Consider the following 25,008-nt stretch of genomic DNA (forward strand, 5'->3'; position numbering starts at 1 on the left):
TGATTAAATTAAATATAATAAAATTTTTATTGTATAGCACTAAAGTTTAGAGGAAGAAACCTCAAGTAGAACCCAGCTCAGGGTGGACGGCCATCTGCCTCGACTGGTTGGGCTAAGTTTGTTTGTTACAGTTGCTTGTTTATGGATATTGACATCCACTTAATACCATTTTTTTCTTACCCACTGTAGATGTTGTTTATCTTAAAAACTCAAATTCAAGGAGTTGGTACTTAATAACCTTTCCAATTTCATTGCCAAATAAACTCTTTAGTATAAAACCAGAATTAAATGCTGCAGTGTAATTACAGATCACATAATATAACAGACAAACCGAACAAAGTGAGTGTCATGTGGTTGCTCTTCCTTTTTCATAGAAAATGTCTTTTCATACAACGTATATCACCAAAAGCTCTTGTTCACTCCCAGTAATCCACACCTCCCTTTTCTCGAGACCCTTCTCTTTATAGAGATTTGTAGCTTCTCCACCCCTAAAGGAAACCTGCCATGAAGGTACAATCACTCAAAAGCACATCAAAACACATGCTACTGGCCTTCAAATATATCTGCTCGGTTTCTTAATGCGCTGGTAGGCACCGGTCTAGATTCTCACACTTAAGGTTAAGGGGAGAGGATTGAGTCTTTCAAGTTATAAAACTTCGGGCTATGCACACTCCAAAGATATTAATGTAAAAATCAAAGTGAAGCTGAAAGTTTTTCTTTTTTTTTTTTTGTAAAGCAGCGTCTGTTATCAAAATGTTGGTCTGATTCTGACTGGACTTATATGATTGGAACCCACAGAGCTGCCATATATCATCGGTCTGACTCAAAAGCTAGAAAAAGAGGAATATTAAATAACAGCAAAACATCTCTGAACATCCTCATTGGGTGCTGAAAGTAATGTTTTAAGATTACAATCCCCCAAACAACTGTAACTGTCTATTTTATGACACTCAGCAAGTATCAATTTTGGCTTTTCTTACAGGAAGGCCGTAACAACTGTTATTACACAAACCAATCATTTCACCACTCCAACCACTTTATTGGCACTTATATATTATTATACTCTGCTAGGTGTCACTAAGTGAAGAATGTCCACTTAGTGTTTCAAACCATAAGCCACTGAGGCTCATAATGAAGTTCCTTGTTTGACAATAAAGAAACAGAAATTACATTGTCGCACAGCTACTATATGAAATATCCTGGTCATCTTTTACAACATGAATACATGAAACTGTGTGAACACATACAGACTTCTTTGCTACATTGTGTTGTTATTACCAGACTAAAACTCATTCACTACCACATACAGTATATTAAAAAATCCCTACAAAATATAAGATCAGGCTTTTAGCTTCTCTCTTTAAAATCCAAGGCTATCTTGAGTTTCAGCTCAGTGTATGTGACTGTGTGTATATGCATGTCTGAGACATCACAGCAAAAATCAAAGGAAATGTTTCACAGAAAGATGATGCTGTGCTGGTGACAGTGTGGCCCTTCCCTCACTGTTACGTCTCCATCTGCCTTCTGCCCTCCTTTGTTTACGAGTCCCCAACTCCCAGTGCAACTGGCACCCAAACAGCTATACGCAACCAACAAACCCAATGATCTCCATCACCATGAAAAACTTTTTGAAAAACACTGGACTAGGACATAATCGCTAAATCTGCTATTTATTCAGTTGGCAACGTGCCTTTTACAAAGTACGTAGCATATGAAGTGCGGTAACATTTTTTTTCATCCAAAATAGCCCACCAGTAATATTCCAGTAGTAATAGGAGCCCACGCACTTTCCATCTGACAGGAGTGCCACTCTGCATAAATTCTGATGTCTGAAAAAAATACAACTATCTCCCTCCCCCTCAGGATGTTTCAATACCTTTTAGTTCTTCCTGATAGAAGTGTGGCAGTCACTTCACTAACATTAGAAGGCTTGGCATGTGTGCAACTAGTGGCAAAGGGGATCGCGAAGATTGTGATGTGCTCATAACTGGGCGTGTTTCTTTCTTCAGCGGGGAGTATATGAGAGGCCATGCATATATCAGACTGAAAACAGGTCATGTTACATATTTTATCAGCACTATAATCCATGTTTGAGGGTATGTGTGTCTATATATATACCGTGTCTATATATCCCACTGAATATCAGCGTGTGAAGTTAAGCGTGTGTCTGGACTGACATTTTGCATGTGTGTAGGTACTAGGTCACTTTCACTAGTATGTTTGATTAATTCCTTCATTAGGAACCTTTATATCAGGGAATATACTGTTTAAACTGTATTGCATATACTGTAATTAGGATTGGAAATACATCCACTGCATGTGCAACTGTGGGCAACAACACATTGTGTGCACACAGTATATTAACCCTCCACCTGGCCTAAGAAGATAAAAGTTGTGCGCAACAGAATAATGCATTCTTCCTTCCTGCATTCAATATCCATGAGGCATGACTATGTTGCATCCTCACACATGAAACCTTAAGATACTGACATCTGGGGCAGAGAATCCTCATTCCTTTGAAGCCCTTGTGATGCACTTAATAACCATAAGGGTTTTCACTGATGTCTGTAAAGACAGCCATATACATCCCTGGGCATGGCTTAAAGGTAGAAGCCCTGGAGATAAAGAAGTTGTGGCTTCCTTGAAGTGTATGCGTGAGCCTGCTGTGGTACAGTTGTGATTGTGTGCATGCGTAATTACATCCCCATTTAAATGCCTGCATGTGCATTCTGAGCATCACTTGCATGATAACACCTAAAAGCTCTTGTTCTCCTGCAGGGTTTTTGATGCTCATCACTAAGACAGAACTGAAGCACGCCTATCACTCCGGCTGCAGTCTCCCCATGCCACACGTCAATATAATATTTAACAGAGGGTTGGGTTTAATGTACCTCAGAATGGTTACAGGCTCACTTGAGAGCAAATGTGTGTGAACACAGTAAAGGATGAACTAGATGCTTAAATGTCTGGTTCCTTCGTGCCACAGTATCACTTTACATTGCAATGCTTATATGATCTAAAAAGAAATTATAGGTCCACGAAGATCCATTAAAAATTAAACAGCAGGAAACAGAGACACTAAGGAGGACACATTCAAAGACAGTAAAACAGAGAAAGATGAGATTTTATGCGAGCTGGAAGTGTCACTTTCTGACAGTTTCATTTTGCATGAAGAAAATCATGTGCCTTATAAGAAGGAGAAGGACAGGGTGAAAATTGGATGAAGAAAACTAACTGTTAAGTTAAAAAAAAGAGTAAATGTGGAAAAAAGCAACAGAAAAACCAAAGATGAAAAAGCAAAACTGATCAATTCACATTCAAATAGTCACAATTTTTTATTTTGGTAGAATAATAAGTGTTTAAAAGATATATTTTTTGTTTATTCTTGAGATTAGAGGATGTTTGGTCATGTTTGAGTCCTGGGTTGGTTGACAAGCATAGAGAATCGCAAAATCAAAGATAATTAACATGATGAAAAATCCCTTCACATCTCTCACGCTCTCATCTCGACGCTCTAATGAGATGCAGATCATCGCGGGCGACATTCACAACTGCAGAATGTGCTGTAAGCCTACAACAGAGAGATCCATCAGCGCCAAGGTTGACAGACAAACACGACAGGCAGGGACAGACAGCAGGAAAAGACAGCGAGGGTGTGACAGTAAAACCAAATCCTGATGCCTAAGACAGTCGATACTCTGCACAAGAAACCACAACACACTTTGAGCTTAAATTCAACGAGACAGTAGGGCAAAATATGAAGACTGTAACTCGAGAGGAAAAGAGAACATTGATAGGCAGTGAGACAGATAAAAATAACACCAAAGAACAAAATATATAATGAACACAGTTGCTGAGCGGAGTAAGAAGAATGGAAAATGAATAAAACACATCCAACAAGATCTAAGACTGACAGAGTGAGAAGGGAGAGATGAAGAGGATAAAGATAGGAGAGTTGGGCCCTGGGAGAAGTGAGTGACAGTAAATTCCTGAATGCAAAGACATAAAGAGAATCCTCTCCTAAAGCCAGGGGATGTGTTAGTGTCTGTGTCTGTCCTGCATGCTGATGCATTGCTTTGCAGTTCTGTGCAGACAAGTAAACTTCACTGGACAGGTTAACAACAACGACGATAACGTCAGCAGATGAACCTGCGTGTGGCCATAGTGTCAGCCACTTCCCAAGCAGTTAAGATGTATTAAAAGAGGATTTGGAAAAGAAATGTACAATACATGTGTTTCACATTCAGGAAGAAATTAAAGACGGCTTTTTCAATTGCAGAAATTCTAGGAAGTTCAGGAATCTAATACTGGATTATTCCATTTACATTCAGTGTGTTCATGGGCCACATCAAATCTCTGAGCTGAGACATAATCAGACTCTGAGTCATTCTACTATTAAGCTGAAAAGTTTAAAAGTTATTAGAGAAGCAGAAGGAGTTGAAAATTGACTTGTTTATTTCTTTTTCTGTGACTTTTTTCCCTTTCATCTATCAGAAGGAGAAAGTTTGCGTGTACATAAATAATTGCTTATCCTATGCGAATCGTTTAACAGAGAAGAGGGCAACCTGAAGAGGCTATTTCATCTGAAGTGTTGGCATGCTGTTAAGAAAAAAAGGCCTTTTTGAAGAAAGGAGAAAAAGTCACAGTGGCAGCACACTTCAACAACCTATCACGCATCATACACAACTAGTGACTAGTGACCTTGCAGCCTGTGGTGATAATTAGTCTTCTTACACTAACAAGGCAAGAGCTGCATTTAAAGTATTTTGTTATAGTCAAGAGAGATTTATGAGAAGCATGCAATGCATGTGCAGTGAAATGGGATATAGAACCTGCAGGGGGTGTTTTAAGTGGATATATTGCAATTGTAACTTTAAAGCGGTGGTATGTTGAGGCTTTTCATGAACAGAAAAGGTTCGAGCACCGTATAAAAGTAATCTATTGTAACAATCAAGCCTGTCTGCGGTGGGGGGAGAAACATACAGGGAATAAGTATAAAAAGAGAGGTTGAGAAGAAAAATGCTGGTCGTATTCAGCAGGTGCTTTGTTCTCAGCAAAGTTCTTTCCGCATGAGAATGTCTAAAACATCTTCTGCTTTGTGACTACACGGGAGTGACAAATCATTAATGGCGTCTATTGTATTTTTTTAAGTAGCAAAGGTTTTTAAGATCAAATTCCTCCAAGACTATGACACCTATCGCTGGGATTTCTTCAAGTGTGTTTGAGAATTATGTGTTCAGTAACATCTCTTTCCAGACACAAAGTACCAGCTATCAGATCTCACAGTTCTAACACTTGACAAGTGCTGATTTTCTTTGTTTTGTTTGTCTATGTGATAAAAATGCCAACATTCAACAATTTAAAAATATGTTTGACTCTTTGTGATATTTACACTAAATGATAAATCCACAAATCAAGAAAATAATAGAAAACATTTTCTTCTGTGTTTACATTCTGGCAATCTGAACATCTCAGACACAAAGAGAAGCCTGGGAAACAAGCTTGTTGCAACCCATCACAGTTAACTATAGTGATCGCAGCTGGTCTTAACCTGTGACAGAAGGTGCTTCCTGCCACTCTTTCCTTGTAGATGAGTCTGTAATAGGGTCATGTAATTACCAGTGGCTGCCTCAGAGCTCTGCCCAGCTCAGACGCCCAGGGCTCTCATTACCCACTATTCTGCCTGGGCTCTTAAATATCAAACACCTCTTTGTGCTGGAGGCCAGTACGCCCCTTAGCCTGCGGCTACCCCTCTGTGCACTGCTGTGCATGCGTGTGTGGGGTTGCTTGTGTGAGTGCGTGCCAGTACACATGTAAAGTATTTAGTCTTATTTTTGCATTATTTACATACTTGCTTACATGTGAAATATATATTAAAATGGATCATGGCCTGTAAAACAGATGCTTGTTGACATGGAGGGTTGGTTTGGGGGGCTTCAGGAGAAGAAAACACTTCACACCTCAATGCTGTGAGTCACTGTAGCGCTGCCTTCTAACAGTATGTTAACAGCACATTTTTAATACGTTTGGCCTTCCTTTACAAATTTTATGGCTTAAACCATTTTGCAGTAACACCAACTCTCCTAAAAGGGAAGGAAGTAGATTGAGTAAGCTTATGGATTCATAATATAAACTCATGTACTTCAAATACAAGGTTCCATAAAAGCCTCAGGCCTTTTATATTTAAACCAGACTATTGCCAAGAGCAGAGAAAAAAAACAACTAAGAACTTTTACAGAAGCACAGACAATCAATTAGTCAATGTTTCTCCTTTCATGTGCATAAAGGAACTGTTATTCGTCTTTGCAATAGCACATCTACAGTAAGTGCATTAACACTACAGTATGAAAATACATCTGAAAAATGGGCCTAGCACTAATTCAAATAAATATTAGTTCACAGTTTCAGAAAGAAAGTGTGGAATACATGGATTTCTTCTTGTGAAAGTGGGAGAACGCATTTTACTTTTAAAATTTTTAAGTGAAGAAGAGAATAACTCTTCTTCTTTTAAATCACTGTTACACATGTATAACTGAAAAATACACCTAACCCAGGTGATATGAAATATATCCTTGAAAGGTGGCCCATGATCTCGGCATTATGTTTATTGACACTCAGTGACACACAATCTTGTGAATCACTGAGAAACATTATGTTATTTGGCTGAGTTTCTACTTTTCATTTAAATATGTTCTATCATAAAACATGTGCAAAAGGTGTGACTACACATTCTTCAAAATGTATTACAATTAATTAAAAAAGAATACAGTAGGTGCATACTTGCATATCTACAGTAGGTTTGCAGTGAGAAAATTTAATGAACCTTTATTTAGTCAGTGAGAGCATACAAATGCTGAGCACTAATCAGTCAAGACATTAGACCGATCTTTTGCACAGGTTTTACAGTCTGTATAACATTTTCCTTAACATTTGTGGTTTCCCTCATTTTGTTCTTACTGATATAAATACTTATAAATATATATATTAGTCAGATATAGCTTGACTTTCATTTAAGCCTCTAAATGGTTTGAAATGTTGCCATTTCTGTTCATTATTGCAACATTTGGTTTTCTTGCCTGAGATTCTGCTGCTCTCTAATCTTGGAGAAGTGCAAACCCCTCTTCAGCTTGTTTTCATTTCCTATATGCGACTCCGAGTCACAGACTATCTGCTGCAAATGGAAGTAAATGGAAGCTAATTGTATGCACATTGCAAACACGGATAGAGAAAAATATAAAAAACTGTTTTTTGCATGTGCATAAATCAGACTGTGATTGACAGTTATTAAAAAGAAGAAAGTTCAATACCAATATTATATATAAAAATTAAAGCATGGTGAGTGCTCAATCCTCGGGAGGCAGTTGAATCACTCACATAAATACAGTTTAGACTGGGTGTTTAATGGTTGCGATCTAAGTATTGTGTGTATTCTCAGCACATGTGGTTCACATTCACTTCTGTATCCTGACAAAGACGAACTAATAAATAAGTCTTGCATCAACACAGAATGTACAGAAATGCTGCTTGACATATCCTGCAGTCATATTCACAAATTATACAGGCAGTCTCATTAAATCATTGAACTGTGAAAGTGATGCAAGTTTATCTCGGCACCACAAAAATAGTTTTCTGTCTTTAATGAACCTAGAAGTCTTATCAGTTCAGCAGCAAGTTAATACGATGTAGCATCATTTGTCGTATATAGTTAAAGATGGAAGACTCCTATTGGCCTGTGCAGATTTTTCAGACATTGATATTCTGATCCACTACTCTGAATGGCAGCTCACTTTAGAGGAAACTACTGAATCAAATGAGGTCAGTGCAAATATCTGTTGCCTCGTGGATGACTGTGACAGAGGGGAGGACTCCATTTAGCAAAAAGGATTATAAATGAAAACAACAAAACGTAACTGTTAATAAAAATGTCTGGAAACTGTAAAATTTAATAGGATGCTTGATAGCTGACTCATCAGGTACTGAGTGAGTTACTGTATGAGCAAAGTGAAATCGAAACCTGAAAGTACTGTAGAAACTTGAACAGAGGAGTGGAGTTACACAGTCACCCAGGGAGAGTGAATATGAAGGTTAGAAAGACCTTCCCATCGATAGAAAGAACCAGTGTGAAACTTCACTTAGGCCAATCCAACAACATTTTGCTGAAATGCCATTTGAAAATACACTCAAAAATTTGCTGCTGATTCACTGAAATGTTGGTCAAAAACCTAAATGTAAATCTAAAAATAAAGTGTAAACTCTTACCTTTATCCTCAACTGAGAATTGGAAGATATCAGATGTGGAATTTTCCTCATTCCGCAATACATAGCAGATGTTCAGATCATCAATATCAGCTACGGCAGAAAAGAGAATTTAGTTAATTTTGCCAAAACAAAACAAAATACAACAAGTAGAAAAAAGTGAATTTTGTGAATGCATTTTATGATAAAACCACGTCACCTGCAAACCCACAAATAAAGGCACACACCATTCAAATGACAAGCAAACAACAACAACAAATGTTTTCATATAGTTAATGACTGAATAATAATGAGTGTCGGTACATGCTGCATTTTAAACTGGAGGATTAATACTGTCATGCCAACGTAACATGATGCATGATTAATATGTTAACAGTCACCTTGCTGAAACTTAAAGCAAGGTGATGGCTAAATTATAAATTATAAATGGAAGATTTGCCCTTGCCGTAATTAATAAATAAAAATGTATGAAACAATTTGCATTTTAAGATAAAAAAAAAAAAATCCCTCATGTGAAGTTTCACGCTGGCTACAGAAATAGCCTCAAACACACTTTGAAGTTGTATTACTGCTTTATGGCATGTTCAAACGTTCTCTGTGTCGAATAATTGTTCAAAGATTGAAGCTGTCCGGCTTCAGCACAGTATCAGCTACAATAACAGCAGGTCTCTACTATCACACTGATTCTGTTCCTTATCAGCACTCAGCATGAACAATTTTCTACCAGAGAAAGCATTCTGAAAGTCATGCATCTGTAATCCGGGGACGATAAGGCCACAACCTCAAATCCGAGACAGCTCAAGCTGAACCCACGGAAACCTTTAAAACGTGAAACCTGCCGACTGTGTCAACAGACCCGAAAACCAGGTGACAGTGGATGCTTTAATGACAGATGAGGGAAAGAATGTTAAAAACAGGATCGCGGTGGGGACCTACGCTTCTACAGCTGTTTTCCTAACTTCTCTGAATTACAGGGCTCTGTCTGCATTTCTTTTTACAACTCTTCTCCAGAAACGTCTATTACAGTGCCGAAAAATCATCAAGGTTGTGAAAGGCCTTGGCCCCTGCGATCCCACTCCTTTAATAATAGATGTCAGAGGAAGGAGGTTCATAAAAGTATAAACCCCTGACTCCTGGCTGGGACCCATCTCAAACCTTTCTGACATCAATGCCTCTCTTGCGTCCCTTTTAAATGCAAAACCACTTTATATTTTACCATCACTGTAACTAAGCTTTTTTTTACTTTCAGATAATTGTTGACTCGTATTGATTTTTAATTCATAGGCGAGGCAGCGGGAAAAGGATCTTCTTTGCAATGTTTTGACACAGACTTGAACCGGAGGACCTTGCAAATATAAAGTCAACACTGTGAACCGGGGCCACATTGTTCATCAAATATTTAAAGAGAATGTGCTCATGGGATGTGCCCTGGAAATAGGATGAGTAAATAAAGAGCGAGGATTGTCTCTTTCACCTGACTGACTCTTCTGACAAGTCTGTTTGCTCTCTCACACTCGCTCTCTCATGCCCCTTTCCTCCCCTCATTATTTATTTCTCTCATGCCACCTAGACCTCCGCCTTGCCCCCTTTACCCCGGCCTCCTTTGCGCTCCCCTCCACTTTACTTGCTCTCTGCTCTCTCTTCTGCCCCTTTCGCCTCTTATTCTTGCTGCACTCTTGTCTCATCTGTGTCCCTTTATTTCCTTCAAAGGCTGCAGCCGCACAGTGTTTGTCAGAAATGTCCATCCCCTGCAGACTGGTGAGCTCTTTTTTCACTTGCTTATGCTCAGCTGTGGCACCAGGTGAATGGTTTTACTTGTTTATATAATTACCTCAGCGTGATTTGAAATAATAAATTGATTGCATCGCTTTAAACCTCAATCAGTGGCATTGTTGTCTTAAATTTTCCATATTAATAAAAAGACATTCACACAATTAATGTTAAAATGGAATATATTGCTCTGTATGTATGGTAGCGCTGTATACAAACTCATTTTGCTGAGATTTCTGCTCCCTATATGCACATTAAGGATGCACAAAATGCACTAAATTGTTTCGAATTGAACTGACTTGACCTGTCAAACTATCAAAAACTGCTGCAACTCAAATGCCACCCTGTGACTAAGAGGTCTGCGCTGACCTTTTCACACGATCCTCTACTTCTTCTGCCCTGCTTCATTTAACAAACCACTGTAGAGAACATCATGTGATGTGAACATTTCCCCAAAGATGCAGAAATAATAAATTATTCATCACTAACCATCTACAAGACATTTGCACGAAACATCAGCCTCTAACTTTGGTCTGCTAATTATGATTTGATGAGCAAGGCACATCTAAATCAGACCCCCAAATTAACTATTGAAATTCCCAAGCCAGCACTTGTCACACACATGAATAATTATTACCCCATAAATTAAACTCCTTGGTAGACAGTGTGAAAATTTAATCATAACTTACAGATTTGTAGAGATTTTTAACATTTTTCTTAAAGAGTATCACCTCACATGTTAGGGGATCATAATTATTTGATTAGAAAAAAGGTGATTAAAACCGTGTCTCTTTGCACAGCACTTGCACTTTTAAATTTTAAAAGATGTTTGAACAAGGAAAGTCATTCTTAATAATGTAGTGTCAGATTGACACTGATGTAATTTTGTTTCTTAATAATAATTTGTAAATTGATATATTCAAGAGGGGAATGACCTTTCAGGTAAAAAGTTAGGACTGGTTATATTTTATTCTGGAGTCTACCGGCAAGATCTAACAGTAAAATGCAATATTCATGCAAATTCACACATTAGAATACTGTTAAGAGATTTGTTCGGGGCTCACCTTGATTAAATGTGTTAATGGAGTTGTTTCCTTGTCCCAGGTTAACAACGTAACCATGCTTGGGCTGGGTGGTTATATGGAACACCAAGGAGTCTGGGCTGCTGTCTCTGTCCTCTGCCCTCAACACTCTGGAGCTGATGGGAAACCCCAGATGACCTGTGGTCAAGATCTTCAAAGTGGGGGCCCCTTTATTCACCACCATCTGTGGTATGCCATTGTCGATCGACACAATACTTATTTTCATGGTTTGGGGACGGCGAGTCTCGAAAACAGTGTTTGGGAAAATGTAAAAGTCAGTGTGCGTGCCATCAGTGACAGTAAAGGAGAAGGAGTCCTCTGATGATTCTGTGCCATCGTGTTTGTAGCTGATGAGGTTTTCATTGAGGTCTTGTTTTGTAAAGCTGGTGATGGACATGGTCTGGTTGTAGAGGAGTTTACCATGGACAGGTAGCTGTGTGATGGTAAATTTCAGCAGCTTCTCTGCTGTGTCCTGGTCTTCAGCAGTGAGCTCAAATGGTGTAATCAGCTTATTCTGCCCTTCTGTCACAACTAGACTATTTACAGTCACAACAGGTTTCTTATTGTCTACATCTACAATAGAGATTCTGAAAGTTCTGAAAATAGGGTTGTAGCCATCTGTGACTTCAAACTCAAAACTATCCATTTTCACCTCATCATCCGATGTGTGGAGGTAGTAAACCTTACTGCCAGCCAGTTGCAGCTGGGTAAAAGAGACAATGGGCATCCCAGGAGTATCCGTACACTCAAGGTGGCCCCTGACAGGTGCCCTTGTAATGGTAAAGACCAAGTTTTCATCAGGACTGTTAAGATCAGTTGTGCTGAGAAGATCTGTGGTCAAAGTCACTCTGCCACCTTCTCTCAGAGACACACCTTTACTGACCACATCGGGAAAGACCATGTCGATACTGCCCACAGTGATGTAGAAGTAGCGATCAATTAGTGGGTTCATCCCATCTGTGACATCAAACTTCACCAAGTCCCGGATGCCCTCCTGTCCGTTGTGTGTGTAAAATATAAGCCCTGCATCAATTTCCGCTTGTGTGAAATTCATCCCTAGTGTGATGTTCTCCTTAGACCCAGATGGTGTTTTCCTTTGCAGGAGACCCTGACCAGGCCCAAACCTAATAATGTAAGTAAGTGAACTGTCATCTGAGTCTAAATCTGTGGCTTTCAGCACTTTATTGCTAATCTCTTTGGTCTCTCCAATTTCCACCTCCAGACCGTCATTTATGAGCATTCTGGGGGTCTCGTCATCAACAGGGATGATCATAACCATGGCTGTTTTCTGCACAGTGTATTTTCCATCCGTCAAAATTACATCAAAGCTGTCCTCTGTTGTCTCTGAGTCATCATGTTCATAAATAATACTTGATGCCTCTCTAATCTGCTCTAAAGTGAAATTAGTCACTAAAACTGAGCCCGTGGACAGCTGGTTTAAAATTGCACCGTGTTTAGGAGGTTTGGAAATGATGAACAGCAGCTCATCGGGTGGAATATCGGCATCAGCCCCATTCAGAATGGGAGTGTCAATGACGATGTTCATCCCCTCCATCACGACTATCTCCCTCAGATAAATCTCTGGCTTTTCATCATTTGCTGGGATGATAACTACTGGGAAGAAATGGTTCTCTGATAAATTGATGCCATCAGAACACCTAAATGTGAATCTATCCTCCACTGGCTCTGCCCCTTTGTGAATGCTCTGCACATAGTAGATATTCCCCTCCCTGATGTCTCTAATGGTAAAAGCACTGATAGCAGTTCCTGACCTGGACTTTTCGGAGCCTGGGGCAGGTGATATATTTTCCACATAGCCTGCAGTGGGCTGGACGATGATGGTGCAAAGGATATCATCTGTTGGAGTATCATTATCATCAGCATTCAAGTGCTGAGGGCCGATGGCATATTTCTCCCCTTCAATGACGCTGAATTGAATCCCAACGCTGACCTCAGGGGCTTGGCTGTCAACAGGAAGGATGGTGACTCGAACATGGACTCCATTGACCTTATTTCCACCTACTGTCCAATCATTGGACATGTCTGTGAGAGTTAAATTAAAGCCATCCTGCTGAGAGGTGAGACCTATCTCACCTCTGGTGTGTGCGTAAACAACCACACCATTAATAATATCAGCCTGTGTAAACCTATTTGCAGGAACTCCTTTAACTAATATTTCACCCATAGCTGGTGGAGCTTCCACAATAAAGGTCAACTGGAGGTCGTCTGTGTCATCATCGTGGCCTTGAATTACATTAGTTGTAATTTCTGTGGCTCCGTTTTCTAGCACATCTATATGAGACCCGATTGTTCCTGCAGGCATGCTGATGGTTGGAGTTTCATCATCGACAGGCTTTACATTAACTTTGACCGTCACGGTTACGATATGGATCCCATCACTGACATCCAGCTGAAATTCATCATTCATTGTCTCCTCTCCATTATGAATGTATGATATCTTTCCCTCTGACACGTCTTCAAGTCTGAAAAACCCTTTTTTCTCTAAGCCAGTGAATGCAACCTGGACCTGGCCATGTTTAGGGGGCTGACTTAGAATAAAGGTAATCTGTTTACTGTCTGTGTCAAGGTCTGTGGCGTCTAGCTCAGCACTGGTTATGATGTGCATGCCACGTTCGAACACATTAAAGCCAGTGTTTGTAATCTGAGGGGGCTTATTGTTGACGGGCTGGAGGTTGATAGTAAAAGCCCCTTCTACGCTGTTCCCAGCTGTGTCTTCCACAGTGTAACGAAACTGTACAACGTGGGCTGTAATTCCAAGCTCAACATCTGGGGGGCTGTAAGAGATCTTATGATGGTTAATTTGGGCTTGGGTAAACTCTGTGACTTCAGTGTCAGGGCTGTCAGTCAGAACTAAAAAACCAAACACAACTGGGTTATTTTCATCTGTATCTGTTGGGGGCTGGATAACTGTGTATTTTAGGTCACGGTCCTCAGAGTCCAAATCGGTGTAGCGCAAAACTTCTTTGCTAAAGTGAGTGAGCTTGTACTCCTGAACGGTCATCTGCAGGGTGGTGCCAGGAAACAGTTCAGGGGGCACGTCGTCAATAGGCAAAATCCGAATTATAAATACATTCTCCTCTGACTTATTAGGAGGGTCATTATCATCCTGAACTGTGAACACAAACTGATCCATGATAGTATCTGTGTTGTGTGGGCCTATGTGCTTGTAAAACAACTTCCCATCAGTAATATCTTTCTGAAGCCACTCTGTCACCTCCTTCTCATACACTTCATCCTCAGCATTGAACTTCCAAGATGAGGGGTCCTCGGGGGCATCCGACTGTCTTAGTAGCACTGTGCCTATTGTGGAGTAAGGAGGGACAATGGTGAATTTAATAGTTGAGTCCTCAGAGTCGATATCAGCAGCACTGAGCATGAGGGGAGATACGGGCATCATTTGATTTTTAAATAGCACCAAGCCAGTGTTGGCATTAATAATTGGCGGCTCATCGTCCGTGGGCACGACTGTGATGGGAAAAAGGAATTCTACCTCATTTTTCCCATCCGTCATTTTGAAGACAATGTTGTCGCTGTATGTGTCACTGCCATCGTGTTGGTACACAACAACCCCTTTTGTAAGGTCAGCAGGTGTGAAGAATTTCCTGTGAGAGCCCAAAACCATCAGGTCCCCATGGCGCAGACCGTCTACCACTGTGATGGTAACAGCGCCCAGGTTGTCTTCGTCACTGATCTCCAAGTTGTGTGCACTGAAGAGAGGCCGAGACTGGCCCTCATACAGCAGCTGACCCGTGTTACGTGTCACAACAGGGGCCATAGAGTTCATAGGCTTCACAATAATCATAAAAGCGAAGGGGTCTGAGACTGCCCCGTCTGTGTCGATCACCTCAAACTCAAGCTGGAAAATCCTCTCAGTGTCTGAGTCCAGGGAGGGGGGCTTGTAAGCTATTTTCAGATCCCGCAGGTCTCTCTGGTAGAAGGATGTGATGGGAAGGTTTCTGTCATCAGTGCTGACTATGTAGCCCTCCTCATAAGATAAGGGGGAAGTGATGTTGAAAATAAGCTCGTCTGAGTCTGACTCTGCATCTTCAGCAGCGAGCATATCGGGAGTGAGGGCAGTCATGACAAACTGGCTGACCTCCATCATCATCATGGAAACGAAGCTGGGTTTGGGGGCAGTGTTTTCTTCGCCCTCTTTGATGCGAATCATGAGATGAAAATACTCCTGTTTCACAAGGTTGCCTTCTGTGTCATGCAGCTCCACCACCATGGGAACATAGTCCCTGTTGGGTGACTTGCCTTCAAACGTGTGCTCGTAGCGGATGCCAGCTTGAGTGAATTCATCACAGTCCATCATTTTAGAAAGTTTATCCCCATCTATAACTCTTCCATATCTAGGCAGTGGGCTGCCGTTAGAAAGGGATGCCACCTCACATTTATAGGAGCTTCTATCATAAGTGAACTCCAAAATCTTCTTATCAATGGGATTACTGATACCTTTGAGGTTTGTGATAGTGAGGGGCATATTTTTGGTGAGTAACTCTAACTGCGTAAAAAGTACTTCAACCTCCATCATAAACGGGATAATCACGGTCTCGGTTTGCGCGTCATACCTGAGCTGCAGCCTCACTCTGTCTTTAACTGGACTCCTAGACCCGTAGTGGGAGTAGGTCACATCATTGGGGCCAAAATCACACGGAAACTTTTTGGGAGCGAGATGCCCCGGTCTCTGTGAGAGCGGATCATTGTCCAGGACGGTGATGGTGCATCGATCCCCCGGCTGCGTCTGAATGACCAAATCGTTAATGGGATCGATGAAGACCGATCTCCCGAAAGGCACACGTATTCCGTTGTTTGCCACCAAGATCGCATCTTCCGACAGTTCAGATCTCAGTGCGTAAAATAATCCAGAGCTGTCAGGCTGCGCGAAAACCAGACCTGTTACTGAAAAACACAGGACAAGTCTGTGGAACAGCATCTTGGCAACGGGTTTGATCCAACCCATCCGAAAACAGGTGATGCTGAATAATGCTCCTGTCTTTTTTTTTTTTTTACAGGAAAAGGTAAAAATCCTCAAAGTGTTGGGAGTAAGCTGGATGCCTACACGGTGACTCCCATGCATCTACCCGTGCAGACCATCGACATACTGTGCGAGAATAGCGCGCAGGAGTTTTAACTTCAGACACTGGAGAGCCTGCGTAAAAGTGCTACCGCCCATCTCAGCTTATATTGGAGGGTTCTGAGGGTTTGTTGCCTCAGCTTAGTCACCAATAGGCAGTGCAGCTGTCATTCACAGGAAGGGCGGGGACTAGAACATCTACTGAATTAAATTAATGTTTTTTATTACATACAGTTCAAAGCTGGGTTTCACTTCATTTGGATCTATTATTTGCCAAATACAATAATGCTTAAAGATAGTATTGCCTTAACGAACAAGGACATTTCTAGGAATTGCTCATACGACAGATCATGTCATCTGTGGACAGAAAAACTGATGAAATTGAAAGAAATGTCATATTTGTAGCCACAGGGCTGCAGACAGTCAGTATTTTGTGATTTTCCGTAGAAACTCCACCAACAATTGTCATGTTGCTGCTTTGACTTATTTTAGTCTACAAAGGGTTAAAATGAATAATAGCTGTAACAATGCAGAAATGATGTACAATAACATGGAAAAATAAAATAATGAATTTAACAGACATGTTTTTTAAAGAAATAAAAGTGTTACCATTTTTATTTTTAGTGAAAATACCACCAGAAAGCGAGGCTTGTTGGTTCGCTGGTGAAACTTTTAAGTATTGCTTCATATCAGCTGTCTCTCTCTCTCTGTCCAATTATCCCATGTGTCTGTGGTCAAACTATCTAATTTTGCAGAAAACTTTATTTATATGCATCAACATTTTGCATATCTTGTTGAGTATCAACAAAAATTCCCACAGGCAGAAAATGTTGTAGGCAGAAAAGTAAATCTTTAAAACTGGCTTCTAAAATTAAAAAGTGCTACACTGGAACAAAATTATAAAACATAATACTCATATAGGGATCCATTATACAAGGCAACGACAAAATACATATGAGTTAGGATACCAGGGAGATATTCTTTGCAAACATTTACTACCTAGATAAAGGAACACATTAGCCTGTTGTTGTTTGATTACTCTTAATATCCTTCCCAACTTGCTCTAACACCATACCTCCTGCGAAATGTGAAAGAGTGGGTTGCTTATTTATATTCATGAATGCATTCATGAGTTTATTTATTTTTCTGTTAATATTGTGGTGAATAATCAGTTGAACACGGGCCTCTGAAACACGCTGACCTTCCTTCAAGCAAGAAAAAGAAACTATGAAAACGCAGAATTACCCAGCAGGCCAAAGAAAATGACCCAGTTCATGTCAGTCTAGATGATTAAACTACAGTGTAATGAAAAAAATATCCAAAACAATGCCACAAGGAGCAGCGTGGGCATGTTTCTTGGGGTGGGAGAAAAACCTTGATTGTCCTAGGAGGGAAATTTGTACAGCAACTTGAAACAGCTGTCAAAACTAAGTCAAGAGAGAATAAACCCACTCCTCTGGCCCTGCACCACAAACAGACGCTGTATTATAATTAGTGATCGTCCATTTTTGCAGATTTTTATTTTTTATTTTTCTTGTTTTTTTTTTTCCAGCCCACATTTGGGCTCAAACTTTGTGTTACTGAGAAGCATGATGTACTTTCCAGGAACTAAGATAAGTGCATTAAGGAGGAGCAGAGCATCATCATGCGTGAATATTTAACAATTCATGCCAATGTTATTATAAGCTAATTTCAGATGGGCAGTATAATCCAGCTGAGGCATCTTTCTGTCACTATGAAACTGGCTGCAAGTTTCAAGCACAGATACTTGAAAACTTCCTCACTTTTCTCACAACTGTGGCAGCTTTGATCCGTAATAAGCCTGAACTTGAGAAATGCTGCTTGTGACTACTTTTTGGTTTAAAATGTCGGGAGATTAGAGGGTTTCCAGTGCCTTGTTATTTGAAAGTACATGGCACTCTCAGCCTTTCCAGCTGTCCTACTCTTTATAGGCCTATCTGTTAGAACATTCTTTCTGTGGCTTCACACGATAGTAACTTCGATACTGACCATCCATGTTAGATCTGAACTGTAAGCATTTATAAAGATTGTACTGAATACTAGACTGAGGTGGAGAGATGTTAAGATCATTATAAATCTGACAAATTTAGAGACTAGCGAATAAGTTCACATGGAAGCTACATTTACCACACAATTATTTTCCACAGAACAACATAGAAAGGAGTCCATATTCTGGCATGATGGGCACCTGTTTATCAGCAGTGCCTATTAATTTGATTCCCTGGATGTGTAGTATTTCACAAACATTTGTTCTGTTCCCATCTGACTAATTAGCACCAAAACTCTGGCTCATCCCTGCAGCTCGTTTCTAACGCCAACCAAGCATTTGGAAACTTTTGGAAAGTCCAGCATCAGATTTATGACATATTCATACGGTACGGGATGTGGGGTTCCTTCTGCACAGCAGCTGCTCTGCTATGATAAGACCACACATGGAGATTTTTGGGTGGTTTGAGCTTACACGGGAATATGAAAAATTCAAAACTGTCAGGTAATAAGACAGTAACAGGCTTACGTCTTCATCCGATTGTGGTATTTGCATAAAATGACACAAACATTCCCTACTCATTAACGCTAATTTAATTTGAATTCTGTGATGAGCTGGGCCCTTTTTCAGCAGAAAAAACACAAATGAATATTCACTCATGTAGCAAACTGTTCAGCAAAAGGCTCACAACAGAGCAGATTCATCCAAATCCCCTGCAAATATTTGTGCCATTCTTGGTGGACAACATGAAACCTGCTTATTGCTTATTGCTAACATATAGAGCAAATGATGTTTTCTTATTACCAGAGGAAGTAAATATTAAAAAGCATTTTAAAAATCCCAAACTAACAGCTAACAAAACTGCTAACAAGATTCACACTGTACTGCACTGAAGCATTTGTGTTTGTTTGTAGACACACACCACCCACACATCTTTGTCCCACCAGAATCAAGATGAGTTTTAGACTGTGATGCGACAAAGCTGAGTGTGATGACATACAGGTTGTTGTTACAGAGGACATTTGCTGTTTCTGACATGTTCCCAATATGCTTTTGCATCTTGATTGCCCAGGTTTGAGTTTTTTTAAATCACTCTTGCTCATTTTCGGAAACAAATGATCCATAACCTCAGTGAATAACATACATCATGTGAATTGATTGATAAAGCGAATATATATATGAGGAACATAACATCCTAGGAGGACTTCTATGCATACAGAAAGCAAATGAAATAAAACAAGTACCTAAATACTTCTTACACAGTACCAATGGATGATGACAAATAATCCAGCAATGCACTACATGTATGCATGACTTTTACTTTTAGAGTAGTTTTATGATAATTTGTGTTATGAGTACTTTTCCATACTTTTACTCAAGTAAGCGATCTGAAGGCTTTGTCCCTTCGCTTCCTCCTGCATATACATCACACAGCTGTTTCTCTTATGCTTTTAACACTCAGCATTAATGAAAGGAGTTGGCTTCCTGTCACCCGCAGCTGTGTCTTCACTATGTCCACTAACTGCACAGAACCTGTTGCTTCTTGAGGAAGTCCACACATAAAAGCAACGGCTTGACATTCAAAACCACTGATTTGCCCTCACTACAGATCCAACCTGCAATTACTTTTTGTTGGGTCAACTGATAGTGTAATGGGAATACCACATAGCACTCACACACACACACACACATTCACACAAGGACATATGTACACATACAAAGCAATGTCTGGTCTGTCTTTGTTCCCATATTACAGACGGGAAAATACAAGCATTCAGAAGACACACCAGGAACTATATACTCCAAAAAGGCATCTGAGCTCCACTGCTGCTCTGTAATCATCAGCACAAAGGCTGTGTGAGTTTACACACAAGTCTGGTGAGAAAGCTGCTTTGTGTGTCTCACACAGTCATTTACACAGATGACATTGCTCCTAATGGTTTTTGCCTTTCAGTTAGAGGACTAAGGTTATTACCACAAATTAGAGAAACTTTGGCTAAATATAACACTTTCTAGCTTTTAAAACAATTATTTCATTTTTACCTTAAAACAGAGCGGTTTCTATACTGAACTGTTAGACTTTAATGACTTGTTTACAGCTCGTGTGTGATTATTTTTTCTGACTGGTTGGATTTGTGACATGCCCCATACTGAGCGTATCCTCTCTACTTCATGTGGTTTTACGGAGGTGATGAGTCTAATAAGGGACAAGCCTGCCACACTCGATCACACATCAGACAAAGCACTCAGACCTCAGCCTGCAGGCAGTGTCAATTTGCAGTGGTTATTGTCAGTTCTTGTGAGTTGTGGAGGTTCCAATACATTTACAGCATTGCTTGTTACTGTAATTGTGAGAAGAGAAGAGAAGAGAAGAGAAGAGAAGAGAAGAGAAGAGAAGAGAAGAGAAGAGAAGAGAAGAGAAGAGAAGAGAAGAGAAGAGAAGAGACTTGAAACATCTGTCTGTGTATTAATTGTTTTCTGTTTTAACATAAACCTTGGAGCATGAATAGAGATAAGAACAGAAGGTGCAGCAGGAAGAACACATTAAGCTGTTTATATTCCTGAGATCAAGCTTTTTTAATTAAAAGATGAAACTTACTGAAGTTTACATAAAGCTGGATCATCTTGCAGATTTTCTGCTATTTTAGCACACAACACAAAATTCAATTTTAAAGATTGACCAAAGAAAGAAAGCAAGAAAGAAAAGAGACACCTCAGTTCCTCTGAATTTGAATAAGATCTATTATTTAAATGCAGTCATGGTTTCCATCTGAAGGATCAGGGAATGAAATTGCTTTGTTTCATTTTTTCCAAATGGACTACTGCTCTCTGGTGGTGAAGAGTAGCAGCAGCAGCCGCTTTCCAGCTCATGAGTTGTGCTAAAGGTTGCCAGGTATTGTTGACATTGACAGCAAAATGAAAATAAGGCAACAATAAATTCAGTGTAAGAGCTCAAAATTTACTTGCTGCTTTTTTCTGCTGGTGTTGTGCAACAACATCTTATTTCCACCAATTATGACACGGCTATTAAAGTTTTTGCTCGCTCAAGGCTGAGAGCGGTAAACAGAATCAGAGGATTGCTGCATTTTATGCATGCAAGGTTTTAAGAAAGTTAGAGAAGCACATAAAACACATCACACACGCATATGTTTGCAAGCTAACTTCAATGCGGATTTTTACACTGATATTCGACATTAGAGACCTCTACTTGCTCTCTGGATTTCATTTATCATTTACCAACGCATACATTGTACACAGGAACTATATGAAAGTGGTACTGCTGAAGATAGTGTCAGTGTGTAATAACGTAGTTGCAGCCATCACAGCTGAAGTCAGAGCCAGAACAGACAGTGCAGCTGGTTTGAAGGTTAACCGTCTTCTCTATGACACCCTTCCCTTTTATTCCAGCTCTGCTCTTTCGTCTTTTCCAATGAGCTGTTCCTTGTCCACTAACACAGACTGTACACACAGATACATGCACACACTGCCCACATATCTCCTGTTACTCTATAAAGTGCTCAGCTGCTTTTATCTTCGCAGCAGTCACAGTAGTTCACCGTGGCCGTGTTACAAACAGACTCACCTGTGTTAAATTTGTACCACTTGAGATATGAACCACCACACCTCACTTTCCACTATGCACAGCAGAGTAAGAAACAATGTGGGAAACTTATAAAACAAAGACAGCAGTATCTTCCATTAAGCTAGAAAACTCACAGGAGGCAGAATTTTATATATAATGGTGGAAATCCAAGCAGCAATGGCAAAGATACAGTATGTTCTCCTTATAGTCTTTCTATGTACCCAGAAAACTGCTACATCCTTCTATTTCCACAAAGCACATAGATGATGTCTTTATTAGAGGTCGTACAAGTCCAAAAATACTAAGAATGGTAATATATAAGCTGTATGGTTAAGGAAAAAAGGTTGAATTTCAGGCCTTCTTACTTATTAAAGTAAATGTCATTGTCTGTCCAAACAAATCAAGACATTTAACTAAAAAGGTATCATCGTAAGGCTAGAGGAGTTTTAAACACACATCACCAATGCCAGTGGGTCCAAAGTCTGGGGAGCCTGATCCAATATTAACTAATTCAGAATTTGTTGAAATATATCAGTCTGAACCAACGTGATGGACAAACAGATTGCTGCTCAGTGGCTAAAAAGCAAGCAAAACAAGACTGAGATGGAGCATAGTTACGGTGTTTTAAAGTATAGCTCTGCACTCTTAATGCACACACACACACACACACACACACACGCGCAGCATGGTATCACTGAGACTAAATGAGCTGCTGTTGGAAATTGGCTCAGCCTTTCTGTTTTTGACCAAGCTTCACGGACACAGCACAAATAAGCTAAACTCAGCCCTGTGGTTGTTGTGTTCTTAAAATACACTGTCCAAGCAGTTTATTAATACTTTCACAAGCCCTCTACACACACTGGTGCAGAAAATTGGTGTAGAGAGGGAAGGGATACAAAGAAAGAGAGGATTATAAAAGATTAGCTCTAGGACTGCCTCAACAGATTAAGCAGACCACTTAACTATTAGGGAAAAACAGTTTAGTGAGGGCACTTTCCAATGGTATTAGTTTCTCTTTTGCAGTAGCAGAGCACATTTTTCTCTTTGACTGCAGCCTACATGAAAGCATCCACCCCTAATATGAAGAATACAGTGATCTTGCAGTGGGCTACTTGGCTTAATGGTTAATGTAAGCTAAATATACATTATCATACATTATAACATTACTGTGCTGTTTATTCTTTAATAATTACATAAGGTCACTTACATGGGTGCACGTAGCTAAGGTGAATAATATTCATCAGACTACTCGACACATTCAGCACAGACCTTTTAGAAACAATAGATTCAGATCACAAAAATAAATTCTGCATATCTAACTAAGCTGGGCGAGGTTAGGAGAGAGGCTGTGCTGCGCAGAAGGTATTTTTATATATTAATGAAATAGTAGGTTGATGAGTCACCTTTTGCTCATGAATAAAATGTGTCATTTCGCATCTGAAGAGCATGAGAGTGGTTTATTTTTCGTACAAGCATATTGGCTGCATGTCAAAGTTCACTTCTGTGGGTTGATTTGGCAGGAAGCAGTGTTAGGTGGTTTTATTGTATTGGGAACAGAGCAGCCTGTCTCTCAAACTGTAAGAATGTATTAAATGCTTATAGGAGGTACAGAAATGGGGAAGTAGTAATCACTATACTCACTTTTACTTAAGTATATAAGTATGCAAACAGTGTTTCCTGGGTGCCTAGTTATCTATACTCCAATATGTCAATCAGAGCAGTCCACCAATTTGTATGGGAGTTTCCTCCAGCTGTCATAACAGTGTTATGACAGAAGGGGGCAGAATAAGGTCATTAGTATAATTAAATAATTCTGATGTGGGGCTTCAAATTGCTTTTTTATCAGTATCCCTGAAGTGTGATATCACCTGGCTGTATATGTTTGTGACTGAGGTTACAGCTCATTTGTGAACACTGTGTGCACGCACACCTGCATACACAGAATCAAGTGAAAATGAGCTGGATGGGCTGTCAGAGGGGGGTCGTTACCACTCACTGGTTCCCCATTTCTTTATTTGGCTCACTGACCTGTAGCCTCACTGCTAGTCTTATCTGCACAGCGTCTGTGGACGACCACCAGATCTCATTTTAGATTGGCTGTCTTTAATGGGAGGCAGTGGGGGTACAAAGCATTGGGTGAAAGATGATGGAGGAGCAACGAGAAGCCCTATTCTACAACAGGTGGGTCTTGATTCCTCTATCTAATGCTCATATGGACACACACACACAAACTGTTTTCTGCACAGCCACCATCACAACTTAATACTACTCTCTCATTCGCATTCCCTGTTTGTATTTGTTCCTGTTATCTGAACCCGCCTGCTTACCTGTTAGCCTTGGCGGCCTTTGTCCTACAGTCAAAGCCACTTCACTGAACCTGCCTGTTAATCTGTGTTTGAATCCTCTTTCCTGTTGCTTCACACCTGACACAGGAGGCACAGATGCAGGGAGACACATCTGACCACCCACTGTGCTATGTGTGATGAGCAACTGAGGGCAGCAGACCTGCCTACGCAGTTAAATGCAACACAATCAACCATCTAAAACCTCTTTTCTCATGACCTCAAATTCATCATAAACAATACATCAACCAACATATTCTGTCATTTCCACTTTGCATTGTCTCATTTCCACTGAAGGACTCAGCCAGAGAGCATCATCTAACATGACATCTGCCTGGAGGATCTGCTCCACTGCAGTGCCAACAGCCTGTGCAGCATCATTTGTCTTCCTGGAGGCTGAGTGAAAAGACATTTCCTGGGTGCCAAGATGGAAGGTGCTGGTTGTGCTAGAGCGTTGGATCGGAGCTTCTCTTGTTTGTGCCTCAGTTAGGATTGCATCTATGTCTTGTAAGCCACAGGCCTAGCTGTGCAGCAGCTATTTCAGAACTTGGCTCGGGACAGAGAGCTCAGGCCGATGTGTGATTATGAAGCATCTTTCTACCTCGTTGTGCATAAAGATTAAAACGCATTCATCCATTTTGTTTAAGGGTGAAATTTTAATTTCATGCCCAAAAGAGCACACAGAGGAAGTGATGAAACTAGCTGATCTCTTTCTTTCCTTTGTTTATTCAGATTAATCCATGTTATCCTCATTTTATACAAACTCAGCATGTAAAAATATTAACTTTTTATGATACATAGGCACGTGCATCCCTTTTAAATACACTATTATTCAGCAAAAAACTGCAGTATTCATTTACTAGGCCAAC

The 25,008-nt window shown here is 40.2% G+C and overlaps 1 protein-coding gene across 4 annotated transcripts in view; it reads right to left on the minus strand.

The window, feature by feature from the left end:
- The window catches only part of frem2a (FRAS1 related extracellular matrix 2a), a 57,644-nt gene that overhangs the window by 31,576 nt on the left and 1,060 nt on the right, over positions 1-25,008 (minus strand). For 3 of the 4 annotated variants that reach the window (XM_026372907.1, XM_026372906.1, XM_026372908.1), the window contains exons 1-2: positions 11,091-16,065; positions 8,260-8,349 (exon numbers count right to left, since the gene is read on the minus strand). In XM_026372907.1, coding sequence (XP_026228692.1) covers positions 8,260-8,349; positions 11,091-16,065 — 5,065 coding nt within the window. Of the gene's footprint in view, positions 1-8,259; positions 8,350-11,090; positions 16,066-20,446; positions 20,460-25,008 lie in introns of those variants that run through there. The other variant, XM_026372905.1, reaches the window with a different exon arrangement.

The sequence above is a fragment of the Anabas testudineus genome, chromosome 14 (assembly GCF_900324465.2).
Source record: "Anabas testudineus chromosome 14, fAnaTes1.2, whole genome shotgun sequence".
NCBI lineage: Eukaryota > Metazoa > Chordata > Actinopteri > Anabantiformes > Anabantidae > Anabas > Anabas testudineus.